A 26,755-nucleotide genomic window follows, 5' to 3' on the forward strand; every position below is an offset into this window, starting at 1 on the left:
TGGATTAAATTGAAATAAAATTGATGACTAAAAAGACTAAAATGCCCTTCTACAAAATTAACAAGTACTTGTTTACTACCTAACTTTATTTGTTAATTGCTTACTTATACTTGTTAATTTTGTTACAATACTTGTTAAATAGTTAACTAGTTAATTACGTGATCTCATAATATTAAGAATGTCACTTATTAATTTCATAACTTTATTTATTAATTTGTCAACATGACTTATTAATACTAATTGACTTAAATTGTGAATCCTTTATAAGATTTGTTTACTCAATTTGATCACAAAATATTATCATTAATTGTTAATTTTCTTATTTTACTTGTTAATTTATCAATATCAGTCGTAAATTACATGACTTTACCTGTTAATAATCATATTAATATTAATTGTTAATTATCTAACTTTTACTTATTAATTTACCAATATTAATTATAAATTACATGACCTATCAATTATCATATTAATTCAATCATTTTATTCTAAATGCAAAATTATTAATTATTAATTTTTTAATTTTATTTATTAATTTATTAATATCGCTTGTCTTATTTTTTTCTTTCTTTTGCTGGGAACTTTTGAATCTTTTCACTTTCAGTTATATATTTTGTTTTAATTCTATCCAAAAATCCTGATATTTTTTAAATTTTTTGAGGAGTCACCAGTTTCTCCAAGGATAATTCAATTCATTCGCATCGCCCCAGTTCTCCACTTTTTTCTTTGCACTGCACGTTCGCGCAGTCGCTCTTCTCACCTTCACCTTCTTCGCTCTCCTTCAACCTCCATTAACCTCCATCGATTTCAGTCAACGGAGCCTTGTCTTGTCTTCAATCAACTTCAGTCACTGTAGCTCTGCTTTCGGTTCTTGTTGCCGCCTTCAATCTTTCACTGTTGAAGAGTTCTCAAACTCGCCGGATTCTGGAGAAGCTGCTGGTTGAAGCCGATTCCAGGCTGCTTCTCTCAAGATCGTTATATACATCTTTCAAATACTGCGTCGCAGGGCACGACGATGAATCTATTTGAAGGCATCATCGGTTTATTCTGGTATGGAAATGATCTGAGCGAATACGAGTAGGATACTAAAGCATGCTTGTTATTTGGCTGCTACGGCGCTAGCAGATGTGGTTAGGTGATTTGTGCAGGAGAAATATTGCACATTTTATTTTGTAACAAGCTCATATTTAATTCAATTTGAGCAGGAGAAATGTAGGCTTAGGAAGCAAAACAAATATGCACCAAAGGCATTATTGAGGCTTCCTGTTAATTGAAGGTGATTTTGAACATTATCCGTTTTTATTACATATTACTAAACTCACAATCCTTTGCTCCCTGAATATCTTGACCTAGAACTTTCTCTTGAATCTCAAAGATGTATGTAAAAGAACGCTGCCTTGTATTTTTGGTCTCTAGAATCTGTCAAATAATCGATATTTTTCACTACTTTTTAAGTATATGCGAGGCCTACTTTAAGAAGTATCCAGCAAAAAATGGGTGAGATTTATCTTGTGTTTGACTGTACTTTGTTATTCATTTTTATCCTATTTATCATTTCCATTAATTTTGGTATGATGTGATACTGTGACAGTTTGATTGTCTTCTTTCTGCTGTAAGTATTTTTTTTCTAGCATCTATATAAGACGCATGCATGAGCCCTGATGTTGATTTGTACAACTTTTTGTGTCATAAGTTGGATTTAAATAATTTTTATCTTTCTTTTATGTGGTATGTTTTTACGGTTAGTATGTCCTTTGGAACATTTGATTATTTTTTCTATAATGACTATTTGTCTTAGAGAAATGGTGGGGAAATGAATTTATATCAAGTTGATCATGGGGAAGCACTAATTCTTCTGAAATAAACTTGTTGCCAAACATGCATCAATTATGAGTTTATGACACTAAACTGTGATGTACCAAAACCTCACTTGATTATCCAATTTCCAACTTCAGTATTTTTATGGTCTTTCTTGATTTTACTGTCTAGCGAACTGCATTGCACATCATATGGTGGAACTACTGGATATTATCATAATCAATGCATCTTTTTGGATTGATCCTGTTTTTCATTTGTCTAAGTGACAACTAATGTGGTGCCATTGCAGGTTTACTTTGCTCTTGTTGCCGATGTTTTGCTTGTTTGACTCGTGCTGAGTGGCTGGTTGAGGGAATATATGTAAAGGTTGATTCAACATCTTTCCGCTGAACCTTACGTAATCAAGATGTCTGGGGTCAATTCATCTGCTGCACCTACTGGTGGCCAAAAGCTTTCCATGCTTGCTGCCAAATCTGGATTTGTTATCCCTAAAAACAAATTATCAGGCTCGTTAGTTCCAATCTTCAAGGGGGCTAAGAATCATGGGGCCACTGGAACTACCAAAGAAGAAAGTTCTAAACAAATGCATAGGAAAACAAAATGGGGACCTGATCTGACACAGGATGCAGCTGTCAGAAGGGGAAGAACTTTAGCTTTAAAGGTCCTTTTAGGAATTCTTAAAATCAATTTTTATTGGCATTCCTGTTCTAATTTTACATTTGGTATATCGGTTTTCTTACATATATTCCATTATTAGTTTCTTTAATATATTATTTTTGAAAGGTTTAGATTTCATTTTGTTGCTTTATGGATTTGAGTGAAACAGTCACATGTTTGTGTGCCACCGCTTTCATTTGTTTTTCATCATCATTTACTTTTGTTATAAAAAATGGTTTGATTAAGATTGGTACGGATGGGTTCATTGCTAAATGTGCTTCAATGTGGAATGTACAATACTTGTCTGCTAGTTTCTAAAATTTCCTTACAAGTTGGAGCCAATGGGTAAATAATCAGCTGAGCGTGGGTTCTTTCTTACGCTGTCAATAATTGATACCGCTTCTCTGTTTTCTAGATTCGAGTGGATCAAATTACACATCAGCTAAAATCACAAAAGTCAGAGGTTGAGGATACTGAAGACTCATCATTAGAAGCTAAAAATCTAGTTCATAGCTACGCTGATACTGAAATTGACAGCAAGGTTACCATTGACACTGTTCTCTTCTGCATGTAATTTTTGTTGCTACCTGTTTACTTCTTATTTAAGTTACTGATGTGTAATTTTTTTTTTATATGGATAAACTATCTAAGAAGTCAGAAATGCTTGAGCATGAAAAGCAGGCAGCAATAGGTTTGTGTTCCTTGAAATGTATCTTTTCTTTGCACATGCACGCGCAGACACCCATTGACAAAAAGATCCTTTTTTTTTTTTGGTCATTCCTTAAATTCATATGCTGTACATTTGGGATAATCTTGATCTAAATAATATCCAGGTGAAATACTAAGATTAGATCCAAGTTACAAGCCTCCACTTGGTTTTAAACTATTGTTGAAAGAAGCCAGTGTCCCACTGCCTGTAAGTATCAATTCCAGAAATTCTGTTGGATCTCCTTTCTATTTAAATGCCATTGTTGATTCCTTGTACTTTTGATGGAAAATAAAGGTGCATTTCCAAAATCTTAATTTATTGTCTGCGTGCCTGTCATGGGTGTATAATTCTATTTCTCCTTTAATTGATGAACCAAGAAATTTTGAGTATTTCTCTTTATTTTAAAATTTATGTCGTCTGTGATCATTCAGGGTAAGGTTGAGGTTCCTTGGGCCTTATTTTATTGTTTCACGAGATCGCAGTTGATGTGATGATTTTCAAGAAAAAGATTAGGATTGTTTTCAATGCCTATGAGATTGTTAATTGGTTTGACCTTACTTTATTGTCTGCGTGCCTGTCATATTGATGAACTAGAAATTTTGAGTATTTCTCTTTATTTTTAAATTTATGTCATCTATGATCATTCAGGGCAAGGTTGATGTTCCTTGGGCCTTATTTTATTGTTTCACGAGATCTCAGTTGATGTGATGATTTTCAAGAAAAGTATTAGGATGAGATTGTTTTCAATGCCTATGAGATTGTTAATTGGTTTGATCTTAACTTTAACATCGATTGTTAATTTGTTTGATCCTAACTTAAACATTGATGGCTTGGTGCATTTGATTTGAGCAATGTCACAACAATTGAAATGTGACAAGTATGTCATAATAAATTTGTTCCTATAATCTTTTTTAAACCATGCATGTTCTATTTTGGCTGTGACAAGTATTGGAAAGAGCATTAATTTACTGAAAACATCACCTTTCTCAAATTTGGATTCTAAGAAAGAATGTGGAGGAAAGAATTTTCTTCTGAAAGAAAATCAACTGCACAATTTTATCATTAGAAATATGAAGGTCAATGAGAAACAATAATTTTGTTCTTGAAATACTTGATATTTCTTATTTTTTCTAGTTTAGTCCACGGATGTGTGTCGCATTCATTTTTCTCTTATCTACAATAAATAATCCGTGGTTGCTTTCTTGAAGGTTCATGTCTTTGCACGTTATAGTCTTGAGAGTTGAGATGATATTGGAAACTTCTTGTATTCATGATATGCATGTGTGATTGAGCTGGACTCTTAAATAGAGTAGAAACTCTGTAGAATTAGTCATTATCTGCATGGTAATAATATCTCAAAAGAGCTAGGACTGTCCCTTGACTTGATCTTTGCTTACTGTATGCATCTGTGTTATAACTTTGACATCCTTCTTGACAATTGCAATATTAGTAGTAGGATATAGTTATTGCACTAAAGAGTAGATACTATTAAACGACATCTCTCACTTCTGACTTATGCTTTCACATTCCTTTGGTGCTTCAATTAATATCAATATATTAATATAAATTTGAATCCTATTACTATTCATGTAAGTTTAAATATTTTATTAAATTTTTCTTAAGCTACATGCTACACTTTTATTTTTTCCAATATCAAGTGCCTTCTACACTTCAAAACTTCTATGTAATTGGGATGCATTTCTCTAGTTTAATGTGAAAACGATCTGTTGTAATTTGTCAAATGATGTCCAAGTTATCTGAGTGTGAAGCTCTAATGCTCTAGTTATTCATGATTCTATGTGCAATATGATTTATACAGGTAAAAGAATATCCTAGATTCAATTTTATCGGCCTAATATATGGGCCTGAAGGTGATAATCATAAGCGTCTAGAAAAGGTAATAGTCTTCAGTTCTTTTTTCTTATTATTCATTCTAGCTTGTGTTAAAGGTAATATTAATGATCTTGTGAGAATATTGTGTATGTATTAGTTATTGTTGTATAGCATTTATCAGGAGATATTGCATATTTTTGGCTGTACATCATATGTTCACCTTCACCAAAGTCCTAAACTCGAACCTTATGCAGTTAAATGTCTTTTCTTGGGTTACTAACCTACTCAAAAGGGATACAAATGTTATGATCCTGTTTCTAAATGCCTCTTTGTATTGATGTTGTTATTATTATTTTTTTTTTGCCCCGAGGATACCCCATCTAAATGCCTCTTTGTATTGACGTTAGTTTTTTTTCCCCCCCTTGAGGATGCCCCATTTTATTCCAAGCCTTCAATTAAGGATGAAAGTTTGGGTGAATTTTAGACTTGGGAGAGTGATGAACTGATAACAATCCACTGTTATTGTACAGCAGGAAGAAGCAACCTAGACTTGAAACACCTTCATTGGATAAGGAAGTTATTTATTTAACTAAATATGTTGTGTTGTCAGTATTTTAGACTTGCAGTGTATTTTAAGTGTTGTGCTATCATCTTAGTGTTGTGCTGTTAATTCATTAGGATTAGCAAGTGTCATATAGCAGTTATTGTAACTACTATGCGTTTTCTAATATAAACATGTACGATCAGTATTATGAATGACAAGTTGATATTCTGATAATATTTGGAAATTCTCCAAACTGTTAGTTAGTTTATTGTAGTAAGATTCTTACAACCTAAATTAATTAACTTTATTCCCTTACTGTATTTTCTCATTTGGATTCCAATAGGAACCTAAGACAGATATCACTTCAAACTTCCTTGAATCTTGTTCAATTATGCTTGATCCTAGTTCACAGTGCATGATCTCAATCTTCCATTATTAGTCCATTCTCTTGTGCCAGAAATTGAGGAAAACAAGAAAACAGGGAGAGATGTAGGAAGATTGGAACAAGGAGAGTTGTCTCTTTATACTCGAAAGAAAATAAAATAAAAAAATGGTGAGCCACTGGTACTTGAAGCACCAAGAGAATGAACACTAGAGGTAATTCCTAAAGCTAGGTGCCTTAAAACCTCAGATTATTGTTGAACTCCCAAAGACCACTTTATCTAATGAGTAAGATGTTCTAGAACTTGAAAATGAATCTACTAATCTTGATCTACCTATTGCTCTCAGGAAGCAACCTTGATCTTGTACCTTGTATCCAATACAGTAGCATTTGTCCTTCAAGGTTTCTCTCCTAGATATTGGGCCTTGATCACCAACTTGGATAAAGATAGCATTCCCAACAACATCTAAGAGGCATTGGAAATACTAGAATGGAGAAATGTAGTTATGGAGGCAATGAAAGCTTTATAGATGAATGGAGCATTGGAGATTGTTGAAAGGCCTAGAGGCAAGAAACTTGTTAGCTACAAATAGGTCATTACCCCAAAATATAACGCTAATGGTACTCTTGCAAGTTAAAGGCGCTTTTGGTAGCCAGTGTTTACTTAGACATATGGCCTTGATTGCAATGATACTTTTGCACTAGTGGCAAAACCGAACGCCATTAGAGTTCTATTATACGTGGAAGCCAACCTAAAATAGCTACTTTATCAACTTGATATCAAGAATGCATTTCTTCATGGAGAACTAAAAGAAGTCTACATGACTCTACCTGGGGTTTGATAAAAAAAACTAACCAAGTATGCGGGATGAAGAAATCCCTAAATAGCTTGAAACAATTTCCTTGGGCATGGTTTGGTAGGTTCTTGAAAGTTCTTAAGACAGAAGGCTCTAAATAGGGATTGCCAGGCCATATGATGTATGTTAAGGCTGAAGGAGATAAGAACTTCATTCTTATTGTGTATGTTGACAACACAACCCTAAGAAGAGATCATATTGAAGAAATAGCAAGAATAAAGACCCCTCTTGGAAAAGAATTTGAAGTCAAGAATTTTGGGAACTTGAAATACTTTCTTGGGGTGGAAGTTGCAAGGTCAAAGTAAGATATCTATGTATCTAAGAGGAAGAATATTTGATCTTCTAAAAGAGATAGGCATGCTAGGTTGTAGATCCAAGGAAATTCTTCTTGTGGTCTTGAGAAAGAAGAAAATGAAGCCTAAGAAGAATGGTAAGGAAGAGTCAAAAGAAGAGGAAGATAACTTTGATGGTGATGCTGAAGGAGAAAATGAGAAGGAAGAGACTACTGATAAACAAAGATATCAAAGACTTGTTGGGAAACTAATTTATTTTTCTCACACAAGACTTGATATAGCCTTCACAATAAGTGTAGCTAGTTGATACATGAGTAAGCTAAAGGAGAAGCATATGGATGTAGCTTATAGAAACGAGTTAGGGGATAATGGAAGAGCTATGGTTGAAATGAGTCTTGATTGAGACACAAGTTACAATGATAACAAGGTTGTTATTGGTATGTTCTTAAATCCTATTTAGCATGCAAGATATAAAAATGTGGAGGTGGAAAGACATTTCATTAGAGAAAAAGTGGAAAAGGGAATCATACATCTGAATTCTTTGCCTACCAATCTTCAAGTTGCTGATGTATTAACTATGGGGCTACTTAAGCTTGCTTTTGAGAATTTTATAAGCAAGTTGGAAATGATTAGCATACATTATCTAGAGTTATTAGGCTTTACTTGATTTTATTGTTTTTTCCTCTAATGTGTTTATATATACGGTTGTATCTTGATATTGAGATGAAAAGCATTTTTCTCTTCCAAAATTCCATGGATCTGCAGTATGCAGGCTGTATGTTTTGCTAATTGAGATAATTGAATTGATATATATATATATATATATATGAATTAAAAGATTACTTTTTTTTTTCTTCTATGTGGATCAGGAAACTGGAGCCAAGATTGAAGTTCATGGAATCAAAGCAGGAGAGAAGGTTAGTTTGCTAATCGATAGCTTGTTTTAGACAATATTTTGATAAGAATCATTTTTTACTGTTATGCCTTTCAATTTTCTTTTTGAATAATGTGATGCCATGATTAGTTGCTTTCATTTATCGATATGTACAGGTATACAAGGACCTTTTGTGTCAGATTACAATATCAGAAAGAAAACTACTAAATCTAATCAAATCTTCTAAAATCATAAACTGATTTACCCTAGATGTGTTGCAACTGAGGTCCTAGGAATTGATTAAACCCTAAAAACATAAATAATGAAAGTAATAGGGCTTGGGCCTAATAAGCCCATGCAATGTTAATTGTAAATATTTACTGAATAATTCCTTGTATTTTACTGAATTGAATCGAGGTACATATATAGATGAGGGAAGGAGAGGATAATCTGATTCGGATCCCTCAAATCATTGCTATAGTATCTAATCTAATAAAGATAAAACTAATTACAGAATATAAAAGGAAAAAAAAACGTTATTATCTTAAAAAAGGAAAAAAACCCTTGGTTTTGTGTCGTGTGGGTCTAAGCCCAATAAGACTGAAGGCCCACATCTAACACTCCCCCTCAAGCTGGTGAGTAGATGTTGATCATTCCCAGCTTGCTCCTAAATGCTTCAAATTTCTCTTGAGTTGGTGCTTTAGTCATCACATTTGCAATTTGTTTTCCTAAAGGGATGTATGACAATCAAGCAACTTTGTGTCCAACTTTTCTTTGATGAAGTGTCAATCGATTTCCATGTGCTTTGTGCGATCATGATGTATAGGATTGTTTGCGATCTTGATTGTTGACATATTGTCACACCATGCTTTGATTGGTCCAATTGTCTCAATTTTAAGTTCTTTTAGAAGTCTAATAATCCACATTCTTTCACAAGTTCCTAGGGCAAGCGCTCTATGTTCGAACTCAGTGGAGCTTCTCAAAACCACTGGTCGTTTCTTACTTCTCAAGTTACCAGATAACCCCAAATGTATGAGCAATATCTTGTAGTTGATCATCTGTCTATTTTTGAACCAGCCCAATTTGCATCTGTGAATAATTCTATGCCCCTAGTATCACCTTTTGCGAAGAATAAGCCCAAACTTGGGGTCTTCATTAGGTATCTGAGTATCCGATAGAGAGCAGCCATGTGTTCTTTTTGTGGACAGTTGGCAAATTGACTTACCACACTCACAAGAAAATAGATATCAGGTCGCGTGTGAGATAAGTAAATTCAGCTTTCCTACCAGCTTTGGATATTTTTCTTTATTCACTGCTACACCATCAGATCTGATAGTTAACTTTTGATTCTGCTCCATGTGCAAGTGTTACACGTTATTGTTATTTGAGGGCTTTATTGTCTTTTATGCCATATTATTGTTGTCTTTTATGGGTTGTTGAATTCTAGGGTAGTTATTGATAGACTAGTACTATTACCTATTGGGGCACGTGTCTAGGATAGGATGTATGCTGTATCTTGCTCCCTGACCAATTTTGTGAAATGAATTAGCCTTTTTTCTTCTATCTTCTTCTCTCTAACATTAAGGTATAAGAGCTGTCTCTTTGGCCATTGTTTTGCTGGAGATGCAGTCCTTTATTAAAGGCGTTGGTGATATCGAACATCGTCGGGAGATGCAATTTTCCTTGGTCCAAAGCACTCAACAAGTTTTGGACAAACACACCTAGGAGATTTTTGAAATGAAACAGACCATGACTTAGTTTTCTACATAGTTGAATGACATTTCGGCGAAGTTTTCTATGCTCATCAATCAGCTTGTTCGTTATCGTACATTTGAGGTTGGTGAGCCTTCCAACAATCCATCTGTCCCACCCTCACCACCTCGACCAATGACCTCTTCTCCTCTACCACCTACATTGCCCCTCCTCCACAATTTTCACGACTAGTGACCCTTCAGCAGCAACCCCTTACCCTCGTATACTCACCCGTCCACCTTAGTTTGGCTCTTTCCAAGGATTGTGTCCAACACCAACATCCTCTTGCTCTGTTTTGACCAAGCATAGCAGGGTAGAGTTTTCTAAGTTTGATGGTATTGATTTTAGATGATGGGCTTATCGTTGTCGTTAGTTTTTTGATGTTGATGAACCCTTGTTGAACATCGAATTCGTCTCTTGAGCATACATCTGGAAAAGTGTGCTTTGCATTGGCACCTAACCTTTATCAAGTAGGGACGCTTATTTGAGCTCTCTTGGGATGCTTATTTTTGAGATGGAAGCTAAATTTGGGGACATCGAGGATGAGAATCTGATGATTGTCGTTAAAAAACTTTAGATTGAAGGATTCTGTTGAGCATTATGAGGAAAAGTTTGATGAGTTGCTCACAAAGTGAATTTATCTAAAGAAGTCGTTATGAATTGCTTCATTGGGAGGATATGTAACGACGTTCAGCAGAGTGTTTTGAGTCTCCAACCAACTTCCTTAGCCAGCATGATGGTTAGATGGTGATAATTGGTGCCATCCACAACTATGCCTTAAGCTTGACGGTGACTTGCAGATTCAATCCTATCAAAGTTGCTTTGTCTTTAGTGTTGCAACTTGGGTATTCTTTTTCTTCAAGTCATAAACCCGACCTAAGTGCTAAACCTACCCCAACTCCAACCCCATTACTCTATAGGCTCAAAATGAACCTTTCAACCATTATGATGAGTGTAGTGTTGTCCAAGCCCTCAAGACCATTATCCATGCGCTAGACAAAGGACATAGCCAAGGGTTATGCTATTGGTGCGGAGACAAATAAAGTAGCATGCATCATTGTAAAGAATCACAAGTGTTTGCTCTGTTGGTGGAAGGCGACTGTGAATAATTCGTAGATGCTCAAGAAATGTTGAGCTAGAGGAACCCATTGGGATGATTAATGTGATGGAGGGAAAAGAAGGCATGTCTACCTTAAGATTACTCAATCATTTTAAGAGATAGAGGGTAATTATCTCAATCGATACGGGAAGTAGTCATAATGTGATTGATGATAGGTTGGCTAAAAGACTAAAGTTAAAAATTCAAGAGGAGGGCATTCGATTTCAGTCATGCCCCTATATTGCTTAGACTTGAAATGGATCATGGGAGATTCTTTCTTCTATTTTGATTTTATGGTCATGAAAATTGGGGCATATGACATGATTTTTGGAGCATAGCGGTTGGAGACTATGGGTCACTTCACTAAGGATATGGATGAACAATTATTTGAATTCAAGAAGAATGACAAGCTGATCGTGTTGAAAGGCAATGGATATAAGGATCAATTTTTTTTCCCCAGCCTCTCTATCTAGTCAAGATATGTTTTCGGGCAATCATCTTTACTTGATTCATGAGCCACACCACTTTTAGCTACAATTACCACTTTCTTTCTATTGATCAACAGTTGCAATTACAATGTCTCTTAGATTCTTTCATGGATGTATTTACTGAGCCCTCTACACTTCCTTCTTCTAGTGCATTTGATCATTCAATCCCATTAAAGGGGATCAACCTATCAGTTGTAGGCCTTATCGTTATGGGCTTGTACAAAAGTTTGAGATTGAGAAACAAGTTCAGTAGATGCTCCATAATGGACTTATTAGAGAGAGCAATAGCTCCTTTGCAGCCCTTGTGTTTAGTTCAAAGGCAAGTCATGTCATGTCATTTTTGTGTGGATTATAAAAAGCTAAATGAGGCCACTTTTAAGAATAAGTTTTCAATTCCAGTTATAGAGGAACTCTTAGACGAACTTATAGGGACCTGATTCTTCTCTGAACTAGATTTAAGGGTTGGGTATCATCAAATCCAGATGAAAGATAAATATTGCTAAAACAATTTTTTACTCATGAATACTATGAGTTTATGGTTATGCCTTTTGGTCTCATGAATGTATCATCCCCCTTCTAAGGGCTTATGAATTTGGCATTCAAGCATTTCTTATGGAAATTCATTATGGTATTTTTTGATGACATTTTGGTGTACTGTACTAGTTGGGTAGCCTATTTAGATCATTTAAGGGAAACATTATTAGCCTTGTGGAAGCACTACCTTGTGGCTAAGTTCTCTAAATGTACCTTGGCTACAACTTAGATTAATTATCTTGGCCATTTGATCATAGCCAAGGGAGTTGAGGTAGACCCAAAGAAGTTAGAGGCAATTGCTTCTTGGCCAGTTCCTTCTACTGTTAAGGAGTTGAGAGGGTTTTTGTGGCTTACTTGTTACTGTTAGCATTTTGTTTAAAGCTATGGTTCTATTAGCAGCCCCTTAACTAAATTGTTGAGGAAAAATGAACCTTTGTATGGTTTGAACAGGCCTAAGCTGCTTTTGACTCTCTTAAGTGCGTTATGGTCTCTCCTCTAGTTCTTGCTCTACCTAACTTGGAAGCTTTGGGATGTGTTAGGAGCTATATTATCCTGAAATGGTCATCCCTTGGCTTTTGCTAGTAATGCTTTGTCTCCACTCAAGAGGCAACAATCCATATAAGCATGAGCTTATGGCCATTGTTTTCATGTCAAACAATGGCATCTTACTTTTGGGGATGTAATTTTTTCATAAAAAATGATCATTTGCCCTTGAAACATCTCCTCGAATGGTGTGATTTGAGTCAAGAACAATGCAAGTGGCTTCATAAGTTGTAGGGATTGGATTATGAGATTTTTGTATTGTAAGGATAGTGACGATGCAGCAACTAGCTTTATGTTGGTGCTCTGATGGAGTTTCTTTGGCCCTTTCAACACCTATCTTGCCTCTTTATGATAGAGTAAATGATTCTTGGCTCCTTGATGAGCGTTTATAGCAACTAGTTAAGACTCTTGAAAGTGACCCCTCTTTTAATCCCATATACACTTGGGAGCATCAATTTTTGAAGCAAAAAGGTAAGCTTGTGGCTGGGGTTGAACGTGGAGTTACGAAGGAATTACTTGAGTTTTTTTCATGCAAATAGCATAGGAGGGCAATTTGGTAAGACTTCAACATATATAAGACTAGCTTCTTTCTTTTATTAGAAGGGAATGGAGAAGGATGTTCATAACTTTGTGCGCCAATCCAATGAACCACATGCCTATGCTTTAAGCCTGAGCTAGTGGCTTCTCCGAGACTTCTTCAACCCTTGCCCATCCCTAAGCTTATTTGGTTGGAGCTTTCGATGGACTTTATTAGCAAGCTCCCAAGTCTTACTCTAAGACCACTATTCTAGCAGTAGCTGATCGTCTTTCTAAGGCTACTTACTTTATGGCTCTTAAGCATCTTTATTGCTGCAGATATGGCCAATGTTTTTATGGATAATGTTAAGTTACATGACTTTCCTAAGTCTAGTGTGTCCGGTAGGTAGAGCCGGGAATAAGGGTTGGGCCTGAAGGGCTAGGCTTGGAAGCCTTATTTAAATAAGTGTTCGGACTTTGAAAATAATTTTTTTTTAAAGTAATCGGGCTTGAGGGCTTGGCCTTAATAAGTCTTGTAAAATAGGGCTCGGGCCTGGGCAGCCCTTCAAGCCTTGTTATATTATTATTATTATTATTATTATTATTTCCTTTAGTGAAACACATATTTGAAACTAATGACCTGCTCACCTAATCCTACACGCATTATATTATTATTAATTAATTTATTCTAAAATTAATTTAATATAATTTAATAAATATCAGTGTATAGTATAAAATTTATGATATTTTTTATTTTTCTATAATTATTATGTTTGTGTATTTATAAAAAAAATAAAGTGTTTTTTAATCAAAATTTAAATTTTATTACTAGACTTCTAAATGTGTGTTATTTAATTTCTAAAAAATTATGAGGATTTTAATTTTTTTAATTTTAAAATATTTTAATTAATTTATAATGTTTAATTTTATTTTAATTTTTTTATTTTTTGAAAAAGGGCTTGTGGGCCTGACCCTGAGCCTTAAGCATAAGGGTCGAGCTTGAGAAATGAGATTCAAAATGGGAAACCGGGCTTTAGGGCTCAGGCCCTTAAGGGCCGGGCCCACCCGTATTCTCAGCTCTACCGGTAGGACTCGATTTTTTGTGGCAAATTTTGGAAGGAACTCGCTCGGTTGTATGGAGTCAATTGCAGTTCTCTTCAGCCTATCATCCCCAAATCGACAACTAGACTGAGGTACTCAATCGATGCTTGAATTGCTATTTTTGTCGCATGACTGGTGACTTCCTAAAGCAATGGGTTAAAATGGCTTCCGCTAGCTAAGTTGTGGTATGACACCACTTGTCACTCTTCAATTAGGCTGCCTCCCTTTGAAGCTATGTATGGAGTTTCTCTCCCTACTCATCTACCTTATATTGTGGGTGACTCACCTAATGAAGTAGTTGACCAGACTTGCTTTCTCATGAGCTCAATGTGTAGATTTTGAAACAACACCTATTAAAGGCTCAACACCAAATGATTCAACTAGTTAATAAGCACAGATCTAAATGCCAATTTGTTGAAGATGACATGGTTTTCTTGAAGATGCACCCCTTCAAGAATAATATCTTGAACAATTCTTCCTTACATAAGGTAGTTGCTTGCTACTTTGGTCCCTTCAAGGTTGTGAAGCGTATAGGGATAGTTGCATATGAGTTGGATCTCCTTCTTGACGCTAGGGTGCATCTAGTTTTCCATGTTTCCTTGTTGAAGAGGTATGTCAATCTAATTGCTCCCACTAATGCCGCCTTACTTCCAGTGGACGATCAGGGTCAATTTTTGTTGGAATCAGAAGAAATATTGGGAAGGAAAATTATGAAGCATCATAGTTTTCCTGTTACTCAATTCCATACTAACGTTCCAACTTCTATAGCTATCCTTATGGATACGAATGTTTTTTGGTTGCCTCAGGGGGGAGTATTGTTACACATTATTATTTTAAGGGCTTTATTGTCTTTTATGTCATCATGTTGTTGTTGTTTTTTTATGTGTTGCTGAGTTCTAGGGTAGTTGTTAACATACTATGACCCTTACTTATTGAGGCATGTGTTTAGGTTAGGATATATTTTGCATCCTGCTCTTTCACCAATTCTGTGAAATGAATTAGCTTTTTCTATCATCTTCTCTCTAACAACAATAGCTCTAAGTTCTACTTGTGGACTGTTTCTAGATACAATTGTTTGCTTTTTGCTCCTCTAGGTTACTAGATTTCCCTAAACAAGAGTGCAATATCTAGAGGTAGATCTTCTATTTGGTAGGAATCCTACATGATCAATATTTATAAATACTTTGACCCTTCTTGAACTTTCCTTTATAGAGTAGAGTCCTCTACTTGGTGTCATTTTTAAGTAGTGCAAAATACTATAAACCGCCTCCATATGCACCTCAAGTGGTTCATTTGTAAATTTGTTGACCACCCTTACAGCATGGCTTATGTTCGGGCGTGTGTGGGATAAATAAAGAAGTTTACCCACTAGTCTTTTAGATCTTTTTGCATCAATGGGAACTTGTTTTGGTTTTTCCCTTTGTTCTTTCTTTAGATTCTGTCTCCTTTCCATCTTCTCTTTCCTCTTCCTCCTTATCAACTAGCTCGCATGAATGTTCCAGAGGAGTTGCTGCTGGTTTGGTGCCCAAAATATCTATTCCTTTAAATAAGTCAAGGGTGTATTTATGTTGTGATACCATTATTCCCTTCTTGGATTGGATCTAGTCACTTCCATTACAAGGAAGCGGCTTCCTAAATCCCTCATCTCAAATTTAGTTTCTAAAGGCTGCATCATCACCGGTTAGAATAATATCATCAAAGGTAACATTCATGGTGATAGAGAATTTCTTGAGGGTAGGAGAATAGCACTTGTAACCCTTCTGAGTGAAGGAGTGTCCTTGGAAGATGCATTTAAAGGCTTTAGGATCAAGTTTCCCTCCATGATCATTGTGGACATAGGCAATACAATCAAAACTTCTCTTGGGTATGTTATCATATGTGAGGTAGGATAGTTTGGGAAAGAATCTAAAGTAGGGTCTAAAAGTTGATAGTTTAGGGTGGTAGTCTATTGATTAAGGAAGTTGCTGTCAAAATGGCCTCCCCTATTAGTATTTTGGTACATTGTAAGTGAACATTATGGCATGGGCAATGTCTAAGAGGTGTCTATTTTTTTTCTTTCAGCTATCCTATTTTGTTAGGATGTATTTACACAACTTGTTTGGCAGATGATACCCTATTTGAGGAGGATTGTGGGGTAGAACTTGTGTACTCCCTTCCATTATCACTCCTGAGCACTTTAATGGTTGTTGAAACTGATTTTGGATCATGGTGTGAAAATTTGTGAAAATTTTAAACAAATTAGACTTGTCTTGCATAAGATACGATATGTGATAGTCAATGAATGTAACAAACCAGTTTGCATGGGATAAAGATGCGATATGGGCTGGCCCCCAAATATCACTATTGTGAGAATATTTGGTATAGTCTTTATTAGGTTTTATTAGACATTATTAATAAATATTTCCTCTTTGTGTATATATAGTGAGCTTGTACTTAGTATTCAAATCAATGAGAAACATTGTTTTCTCTCAAATGCACATGGTATAGAGTCTGGGTTCATTAGAGACCTGTAAGCCCATTATTGCATACTCGTTCGAAGTTCAAAAATGGGATTGGCCCTAGCTGTAATAGGGACCTGTCTGCGCCACACTGTTTGAAGCCCAAAAATTGGGTTGGCTTGAAAAAATAGGGACTTGGTATTTGGGAGGAGATTGTTAGGTTGTTTAAATGTGAGGGTATGAGAGCAAATGATTCGAAATCATCATTAGGGTTTTTTTGCTTATGTATCATGTAAGGTATTCTGTAAAGCATCCTATGGCTGTAGTGTAGGTGCTGTTTGAGACCGTTATGGCTATCATCGCCCCCTAGGTGTGTTCGGATAGCTTCGATTGGTGCAACCCCCAGAGGACATGATGATTGTTGGCGCGTGTAGGCCACACGTGCCACCTGAAGGTTCAACATTAGTGCTTGCCTAGTGGCGCGTAGGAGCACATGCAACCTTTATTTTGGCTACGACTCCCCTTTCCGTCAATGTAGACCCTTTTCTGGCAAGATCTAGGCCTCGTTCACGACTAGGTACTCCTTGCTCGACATTCATTTATCCCTACGGTGTGTTTGAGGGTTCGTTTGAGGAAGTTTGGAGTGCTCTTGGGATGTGGCTATTGATTCTTCTATGCTATATGGATTTTGTCTCATGGAAAGCCTTAGGAGTGGTTATTTGGACTTCTAAATATTAAGGTGACCAGAGATGAGACCCTAGTTTTAGTGGCAAAATATGGGCCTAAAGCAACAATTGCCAAAAGAGAATGTTTCTTTAGGCCTTAAAAGACATCTCGCAATGCCATAGTTTGATTGTTGATTTGGGAGCCTCTGACGATATGACTTGTTCTCATGAGTTGTTTACAACTTACACTCCATGTGTTGAAAATGTTGAAGTCAAATTTGTAGATGGCTCCGTAGCACCTCTAGCGGGAAAGGGGAGTATTCGGATTTCTAATTTTATAGTGTTGGCATCTGTTCTTCATGTACCTAAACTTGATTGCAACTTTCTTTCAATCACTCAATTGACTACCCAGTCAAATTGTTATGCTAAATTCCTTCTATCCCATTGTGTGTTTCAGGATCTATCATCTAGAATGACAATAAGAAGTGCTAAGGAGTATGAGGAGTACTTCTACTTCGAAGCCATCACCAGAGTGGGTAACTCTCCGATTGTTGGTAACTTTGCATCTATCTCTAAAGTTAATGATTTTCTATTATGGCATAAAAGGATGAGTTATCCCAATTTTCATTGCCTTCAACGTTTGTTCCTAACTCTATGTCCAAACCTAAATATAAATGACTTTCAGTGTGAGGTGTATGTATTGGCCAAACACCACAAAACATCCTTTCCTAGAACCAAATACATGCCCACCAAATCTTTCATAACCATTCATAGTGACTTGTGGGGACCATCCTGTACACCTAATTGTACTAAAGCCACATGGTTCATTTCCTTCATTAATGACCACACTCGTCTTAGTTGGGTTTTTTTTTTACGAAACAAGGCTGAGACTGCATCCATGTTGATGACTTTCTTCAATATGATCAAAACCTAGTTTAATACCACCATCCAAGTCTTGTACACCGATAATGGCACCAAATACTTTAACCAATTTTTGAGTACTTTTCTCCACATGCACGGTATTGTCTGTATTAGTTCTTGTGCCCATACACTCTTAACAGAATGGGGTTGTGGAAAGGAAACATCATCATATGCTTGATGTTGCTAGAGCACTCATGTTTACCTATAATGTGCCAAAATTTTATTGGGGGGATGCTATTTTGATCGCAACTTGCCTCATCAATCATATGTCCAGTCAAATTTTATCCTTTGAAACTCCTCTCCATAAATTGCAAAGTATTTTTTTCACATCCCATATTGAAAGCAATCTTCCACTTCATGTAATTGTACAACCTTTGTCCATAACCACCAAAGCACCTAACTTGAACCTCAAGCCATCAAATGCATATTCCTTGGCTATTCTCTTACCCAAAAAGGATATAAATGCTTTGATCTTGTCACAAAACACAAATTTGTTAGCCTTGATGTCACCTTTCATAAAGCTACTCCATTCCATCTCAATTCTTCAATTCAGGGGTAGAGCATAGGTCAATTTTAGACTTGGGAACAAGAATCTAACAGAGAACTAATGCTTCTTAAGCCATGGTTTGTACCAGCTAAACCTGAGTATGACCTTCATCTACCCTTCCAACATCCCTTCTAGCACCATCTCCTCTTATGCCACAATTTGAGGAACACAGGAAAACAGGAGGAGATGTAGAAAGACCACAAAAGGGAGAATTTTTAGTTTACAATGGAAAAAAGAAATGAAAAGATAGTGAGCAACTTGTACCTGAAGCATCAAGAGAGTCGACACTAGAGGTAGCTCCTGAAGGAGAAACTCATGGTGACTTAGAATTTAGGGTAACTCTTGAAACCCCAACGCTTGATGGTACAAAACAAGTAAGTGAATCTATTGATCTTGATCTTCCTATTGCTTTGCGGAAGCAACCTCACTCATGTACTTTCCATTTGATAGAGAGATTTGTTTCATACAACGCATTCTCTCCTCAATATCAGGCTTTTGTTACTAATCTTGATAAATTGAAGGTACCTGAGACTATGCAAGAAGTTCTAAGCGTCCTTGAATGGCAAAGTGTTGTCATGGAGAAAATGAGGGATTTAGAAAAGAATGTGATGGGACTCTACTGCAGAACAGATAAATATGCAGTAATAATAGAGATTAATGACCAATAAATCAGGAGAAATACTGGGGTTCGATAATAATAATTCCAAAAGGCTGAATCAATGTTACAAAAGACACTTCATTGATTCAGACAAACCCTATTCTCAAGTTACAGCCGGAACTCACAACAACCACTATGGAACCCAAACACATCCAATGCTATCTAAGCATGCCCTCTGGTTTTTGAGAGCCAGTCTCTCCCTTGAACAAAACCCAACAGTAATGACTAACTCCCCAAGTGAAACTAACGGCTATTATAACCTAAAAGCAAAGTGCACAGTCTCCCACACCAAGTTCTGCTAAAGCAACCTAAAACCACCATGAATCAATACTAGGTTTGACTAGCTTCCTCCTTAAGAGTAAGGAGAGCAAGGTCAACGTTCTACCCCTTAGAAAGATGCTTTCCCTTTTCTTGTATTTTTCTGAACCTCCTCTTATAGGTTTTTCCAGCAAAACAGAGTCTATCAGAATGAGACAGGGAAACTTGTTCAACTACCAAAAGGAAAGAAAACCGTGAGTTGTAAGTGGGTGTTCGCCCCAAAAAACAAGGCAGATGAAGCCCTTGACAAGTTCAAAGCATGCTTGGTTGCAAGTGGGTGTATCTAAACATATGGCTTGGACTATGAAGAAAGTTTTGCTTCGATGGCAAAATTGAACACTATTAGAGTCTTATTGTCTGTAGCAGCTAATCTTGAGTGGCCTTTTCACCAACGTGACATAAAAAATGCTTTTCTAAATGGAGAGTTGTAGGACAAAGTCTACATGACTCTACCTCCTGGGTTTGATAAAGACAGGGCAAATTAAGTTTGTAAATTGAAAAATCTATATATGGCTTGAAACAGTCACCAAGAGCTTGGTTTGACAGGTTCTCAAGAGTCTTAAAGTCTGAAAGTTGCAAGCAAGCCCTATCGGATTATACAATGTTTGTTAAGTTTGAGGGAAGCAAGAAATATATCCTTATTGTCTATGTTGATGACATAATACTCACCGGAGGTCACCTTGAGGAGATAGAAGGAGTAAAGGCTGCCCTTGGCAAGGAAATTGAAGTCAAAGATCTCGGGAAGCTAAAATACTTTCTTGAGATGGAAGTTGTCAGGTCAAGGAGAGGAATCTAGGTTTTTTAGAGAAAATATATACTTGATCTTCTTACTGAGATAGGTATGTGGGGTTGTAGATCTATTGAAACTCTTATTGAGGTAAAGAAATTGAAAAAGAAACCTAAGGACAAGAATGGAAAAGATAAAGAATTTGAGGAGGAAGAAAACTCAGATGAGGAGTATGAAGAAGAAAAGGAAAAAGCTACTAACAAGGAGAGATATTAGAAACTTGTTGGAAAACTAATATATCTTTTCCATACAAGGCCAAATATAGCATTCCCCGTTAGTGTAGCTAGTCAATATATGAGCTGCCCAATGAAGAGTCATATGGAAGTAGTCTATAGGATTTTGAGATATCTAAAAGGTGCTCTTAATAAATGGCTGTTCTTTAGAAAACATGAGCAAAGATCTGTAGAAGTTTACACTATTGCAAATTGGGGTGGAACTTGTACAGATCAAAGGTCAACCTCTTGCTATTGCTCATTTGTGTGGGGTAATCTAGTCACATGGAGAAGCTAGAAGCTAAGAGTTGTTTCAAGATGTAGTGCTGAATCTAAGTTGAGAGCTTTAGCTAAAGGAATAACACAGGAGTTCTGGCTGGTACGAGTCTTGAATGAAATACAAGTTAAAGCAACTTCACCATTGAAAGCTCTATTGTGATAATAAAGCTGCCATAAGCATGGCTTTAAATCCAGTATAACATGACAGGTTGAAACATATAAAGATAGACTGACATTTCATAAGAAAAAAGGTGGAATAAGGAATTATATGTTTGACATATTTGCCTACAAAGTTGCAATCAGCTGATGTTTTGACTAAAGGGTTACTTGGCCCTGCATTTGAGAATTGTATAAGCAAATTGGACATGATTAGCATCTATCATCCAACTTGAGGGGGAGTGTGGGGAACATTTGGTATTTTTTTTTTAATATTGTATAATTTTTGTTAGGTTTTATTAGACATTATTAGTAATTATTTCCTCCTTATGTTTATATAGTCAGCTCATACTCAGCATTCAAATCAATGAGAAATATTATTTTCTCTCAAATTCCACAAGGAAAAGGGTTGAGAAAACTGATGAGGATGGGAGATGTAAGAATTTTTCGTGTGCTTCAAAATTTGACAAATGTCCCGAGAGAAAGGAAAATTCTTATTAGAATTGGGAAACAATCTAGACATATATTTAAAATTTGAATGGCCTAACCTATGGTGCTATAACATGACATCTTTATTAATAAACTCAACTGGAGATTTCTTTGTTGCTACAAAGCGGGAGGTGCATGGAAAATTTTGTCCGTCTGGTTGAACCTCCAAACAGTAAAGTCCCTCTTAACAACTCAACAATGCCAATCACCTTCCTTGACTCCAAAGCCTTGAAATAAACTATTAGTGGCAGGGAAGTCAATATGGCACTGTTGATCCTTAGTAGCTTTGGGAACTGATAGGAGACTACATTTTTAATCAGGATCACATAACACATTTTTAAGTACTAAGACCTCCAAATACACATGCTTCACTAATTCTTAGAACCTTAATAAATTTTCCATCTGCACCGCCTATAAACATGGGGTGAGGACATAGTTTTACGTTTTTCAAGAGACTTCTTACCCCTCACATGATCAGTAGCTCTAGAATCAACCACTCACATTCTTTTATGATGGACAGGAGTTTTTAGTGTATAGATTGCATTACCTTTGAAAGCCACGTTACTGGAAGCAACCAATTGGCCATTCGTGCTGTACTTGTCAAGCAATTTCCGGAGAAAATCAACGTTCTCCTTGTTGAATTTGTCATCAGATTCTTATTTGTTATTTGGGGTTGTAGCAAATCCCCTACTATTGTGATTTTTGCCTTTTCCTTTGAAGTTAGGAGGCTTACCATGAATTTTCCAAAATTCATCATTTGTGTGGCCCCCTTTTTTTTATAGTGATCACACCATTTGTTGCTTTTTGTCGCTCGGTTATCACTGTTTTGAGGACCCTTGGACACAAGGGCACTAGCAGCAAGATCATCCGTTACCAAGGGTATGCTTGAGGTCAGTTTCTTCCTACTTTCTTCATGTTTCACAGTGAATTGGGTAACACATCAAGACTCATAATTCTCCCTCGAACTCCATCAAAGATTCCGTCAAGTCCCAACAGAAACTTGTAGATACACTTTTCTTCTTTGATTTTTTAGTAGTGGGTGGCATCTTGATTGCAAAACCACTCATGGGTTTCACATCCAGCTATCGCCAAAGAACAACTAGGTTAGTATAATACTAAGTAACATTTTGTGTACTTTTTTTCATATCTTGTAGTGCACCCTCAATCTCCAGAGTGGCGGCTTGGTTTTTCAGCAAAGCAAACACGTCCCTTGCTGCCTCTCAGACTTCTTGAGCAAAATGAAATGGTGCAAAACTTGCACTAGTGTCTGGTGTCACTGAATTCAAGAGCCAAGACTGCACAATCAAGTCATCAGCTTCCCATTCAGAGAACCTGGTGTCATTTTTGGCTAGTCTTGGCTTTGCTCCCATTCAGATGCTTGAACTTCCTTTTACCTGTAATGTAGAGACGTACCCCAGCTACCCATTCAATGTAGTTTTGACCATTCAATCAATGAATGGTGATGGTTGAGGAGTTGGCATCGTTTGGTGCTTGATGTTTCATGGCTGTCATCATCGAAGAAATAGGGTTTGTGTTCTTTGATGAACCATATCCATCCTAGGCTACAGTGTTGAGACGGAATCCAAATCGGATCATTTCTGCTCTGATCCCATGAATAATTTGATGCCAGAATTACATGCTTTCATTTATCAATATGTACAGGCGTATAAGGGCCTTTTATATAAGATTACAATATCAGAAAGAGAACTGCTAAATCTAATCAAATCTTCTAAAATCATAAACTGATTTACCCTACATGTGTTGCCACTTAGGTTCTAGGTTATTCTAACGTATTAAACCCTAGAAACATAAGTCATGAAAGCAATAGGGCTTCGGCCCATAAAGCCCATATGACGTCAACTATTTTGATGTCATTTGTAATTTAACTTGACAAGAAATAACTATTAAATTTGCATGTGCTCCCACTTTTCCAGTCATTTAATTGTTTCAATTTCAGGTTGAGATTAGACCAGGAAGTGATTGCAAAACTTACGAAGAAATGAATGTGTTGGTATCAGCTGATTGTTTGGAAAAAGTGGATGCGGCAGTGTCCATCATTGAACTGCTAATCACCTCCGTTACTGTAAGTTACACAATTTTACATGATAAGCTTTCTGCTTTATGGTTGTCATAGCTTTGGTTTAACATGTATTTTTACCTTTTCAACATGGTTATGTTATTTTTTGATTGTTGTAACTTGGAATAACAGTTGTTGTCAATTGTGCAGGGGAATTTGACTTCTGCTTCCACAACTGCAATGTCAGTTTCTGCGGACAACACTAATATTCCTAGTGAAAATGTGAACCATCGCCCTTCTCTCCCCGTTTCAGTATCAATGGAAAACCAGGCCATGACATACCCAATAGCTGGAGTTGCACAAATGGTTGGAGATCATTTTCAACACTCCGGTCAATGGTTTTCAGCCATGTCATCTCAAAACCCAGTATTTGCTTCTGGCAATACAGCTCCTTCAAATCCTAGGGGCCTCTCTAGACCTCTCCGTTTTCCATCACAATCAATGAATTCGTCAAATGTCACCTCAACTTTTACCGCTCAGCATGCATCTGTCACTGGATTCGACTCAGTTATTCCAAATCGACCTGCTGTGCAATCACAACTAACAAGAGAACATTTCCAGTATTCACATATAACACAGACAAGTCCTGTGGGACTCACTGGACTACCAGGAAATCCTTCTATGTTATCTATGCAGACTTCATCGATTCTAACAAATATTTCAGTTTCATTTCCAGCAAATATTCCAACAAATATTTCAGTTTCAGGACATCAGACATCAGTGCCTTTGATGCCTCAATCTATGTCTGGTATTTTGTCTGCATCAGTACCTGACAAGTCATTGACATCTTTTGGTGCCTCTTCAGGACCAGGTGGAGCGTCTCCTGGTCCTGGCAATATGGAGCAACTTGCTCCATCAATGGTTCCTCCTCCTCATAGACCTGTCTCTCTGCACGGACAACCTGATGTTGCATTTAAGCCACCAGCGTCCAATGCATCACATTCTGCCACTTTTCCACCCCATCATGCAAGTACTCTCCCTAGATTGCCCTCTTCTTTGGGGCCTATGCAGCCACAAAGACCAACTTATTCATCTATAAATCATTTATCAGGATCTAGTTCATTTCCTTCACCTAAACTACCAAATTCACTTCCGTTATCTCAGCAGTCTGGTATCCCTAACTTTGCATCTGGAGCCACTTATCATAACGGTGGAAATCCACCATCTTTGTCTGCTCAAAATTCTGGAAATTTTACTTTCCGACCACAGCAGCCCAATGCAAACTTTCAAGTGGTTTCCAGACACAACGCTGCTACCCCAAGTGGTGTAAGAGAGCAATCTTTTGATCCTCGGCTACCATCTTTCGGGCTCCCTGTTCCTGATCAACCTGTCAATCAAATCTTTCCGAGACCACAAATCCACAACCAGGTGGATCAAACTAAAAGTGTTCCATATGCTGCTCCCTTTGGAGGTGGACCTGGTGCCATCCCAATACCATCCAGACACGCTGCATTACCATTAGCCAGTCAGCCTGATCCTAGGTCTGCAGTGCCACAAATGGGCATGAGGAATTTTTTTCCATTCCCCCAAATGTCAAATTTTCCCAGTCCTGGACCTCTAAGGGCAGGAACCATGCAGATTCGACAGAATCATCCTGCTCAGAGATGGCCGGAAATCCCCTTGCCTCCAAATCAGAAGTTTGGCAGCGGTCAACTGGTGGCTTCTGGTAAGCCGTTATGTCCTTCTGACCAGATTTATGATCCCTTTTCACCCACTTCTGTTGCAGCTCCACAGCAAAAAAAGAATCCAGCAAAGTGAGGAAAATGAACAGTGCTGACCTATAGTTCGAAGTTATTGTTAGTTTTTGGCTTTTATTTTAGCATCCTAACTAGAAAATGGCCCGTCGTGATGCACGACAATTCACTTGTTTTTTATGTTTCTCGACTTTAAGTTCATGTGAATATGTATTTTATATATTTCATGTTGAGGGGTTAATCTCTTGATAACGTGGCAAAGTAAGGTTTAAATGCCTATTGGGAAGGTGCCCACATTTAGCATTCTACCATTACTTCTAATTAAAAAAAAAAATACTTGTGAAGAATGAAAAGATAATTTGAAAATTATATAAATATAAAATATGATTATATGATATCTTAAAAATATAATATAAAAATAATGTTTCAATATGTTTTGACTTTTTAACAAAATAAAAAAATAAGCATAAAAAAAAAGGGAATTGGTGGGTTCATGGTGCTGTTAATTTCACTGTCCCACAAACAGTGAATTTTGTTAATATTTTATTATATTTAAGATTTCAATACTACAAAAAATGGGCAACAAGCATGCTTTCTATAGTCCCGTAACTACTAGTGAAAGTGCTTAGTTGATATGATGTTAAAAGATCCTTTTAATGTTGCTTGTATTCCTTGTTGATCTCCGTTTCCCAAGCTTTATTAAATTTTAGTTTTCTCGAATGTCCCATAACGCATGATTCCTTTTTTTTTAAATGAAAAATGAGCTATCATATTACGTCAAAAATAAATCAATACACACGAGATCTACATCAAAATTTAAAAAAGGCAGAAACCTTTTAACATTCACCTCTCCCTAATTGCCAATTGGTAGATGTTGAAAGGTGTCCAAAGACTCAGAAGGAGTGCCGTCATTTCTGAAAAAATTCCTAACAGTGGCTAATGTTACCAAAAGAAAAACTCACAGATGCAATCCAATCTTTCATAAGTCAGCGTCTTGCTTGCATGAGGGAACTATACAGTTGATAAATAAGGTTAATGAAATAGAATTAATGATGTGACATATTAAGTAATTGTTATTGAGTGACTTGTTAATAAAAAATGTATTCAGAGACACTTTCCTATAAAAACCAGCAATCCATGGATTATCTTTGTTCCAGATTGCAGCAGACCATATATAATTCCCTTCCTTCAAGCAACCTCATGCTATTTCCAACTTCAAAGACTTGTTTTCTTGTTGATTCTGAACATTGTCTCTCCTCTCTTTGCTCCGGTTACACATACAATTAAGAAACTTTCTATCTTGGATGGCTTTAAATAGGCTAGTTTCCACATTAAAGTGAAAATCATTAACCTCTTTCTCCAGCAGAAATTTACAGCCAGCCGTCTGAAGATCCCAGCAAACATACGAGAACAGAATTTTCCAAGGAACCTTACTAGTGACACATCTTTCCTTTATATACTCTAAGTATGCCATTAAATAGTAAGAGGTTAATAAAAGAGCACTTATAAAGCAT

The 26,755-nt window shown here is 36.6% G+C and overlaps 1 protein-coding gene across 3 annotated transcripts; it reads left to right on the top strand.

The window, feature by feature from the left end:
* Positions 1-693: 693 nt before the first annotated feature.
* Positions 694-25,493, top strand: LOC129286703 (branchpoint-bridging protein). 3 transcript variants are annotated; one of them, XM_054922700.1, is made up of 11 exons: positions 694-1,050; positions 1,206-1,276; positions 2,108-2,479; positions 2,891-3,016; positions 3,127-3,166; positions 3,309-3,391; positions 5,004-5,081; positions 7,963-8,010; positions 17,561-17,635; positions 23,428-23,553; positions 23,698-25,493. In XM_054922700.1, exons 3-11 carry the CDS (start codon positions 2,225-2,227, stop codon positions 25,303-25,305), a joined length of 2,439 nt encoding a protein of 812 aa, XP_054778675.1. In that variant the 5' UTR covers positions 694-1,050; positions 1,206-1,276; positions 2,108-2,224; the 3' UTR covers positions 25,306-25,493. The 3 variants fall into 3 exon arrangements, with proteins under 3 accessions (XP_054778675.1, XP_054778676.1, XP_054778677.1); XM_054922701.1 differs by having other exon boundaries at positions 3,130-3,166; XM_054922702.1 differs by lacking the exon at positions 17,561-17,635 and having other exon boundaries at positions 695-1,050.
* Positions 25,494-26,755: the final 1,262 nt, after the last annotated feature.

Source organism: Prosopis cineraria, unplaced genomic scaffold, assembly GCF_029017545.1.
Source record: "Prosopis cineraria cultivar Desert tree isolate PC_DT_omini unplaced genomic scaffold, ASM2901754v1 PC11, whole genome shotgun sequence".
NCBI classification, from domain to species: Eukaryota; Viridiplantae; Streptophyta; class Magnoliopsida; order Fabales; family Fabaceae; genus Prosopis; species Prosopis cineraria.

What these genes read in the sequence shown, in the direction of transcription:
- LOC129286703 (XM_054922700.1), top strand. Translation starts at nt 2,225, where the DNA reads ATGTCTGGGGTCAATTCATCTGCTGCACCTACTGGTGGCCAAAAGCTT. An exon ending in TGAAAAGCAGGCAGCAATAG is followed by an intron (nt 3,167 to 3,308) that starts GTTTGTGTTCCT and finishes AATAATATCCAG; the next exon opens with GTGAAATACTAAGATTAGAT. An exon ending in TGCTAATCACCTCCGTTACT is followed by an intron (nt 23,554 to 23,697) that starts GTAAGTTACACA and finishes TCAATTGTGCAG; the next exon opens with GGGAATTTGACTTCTGCTTC.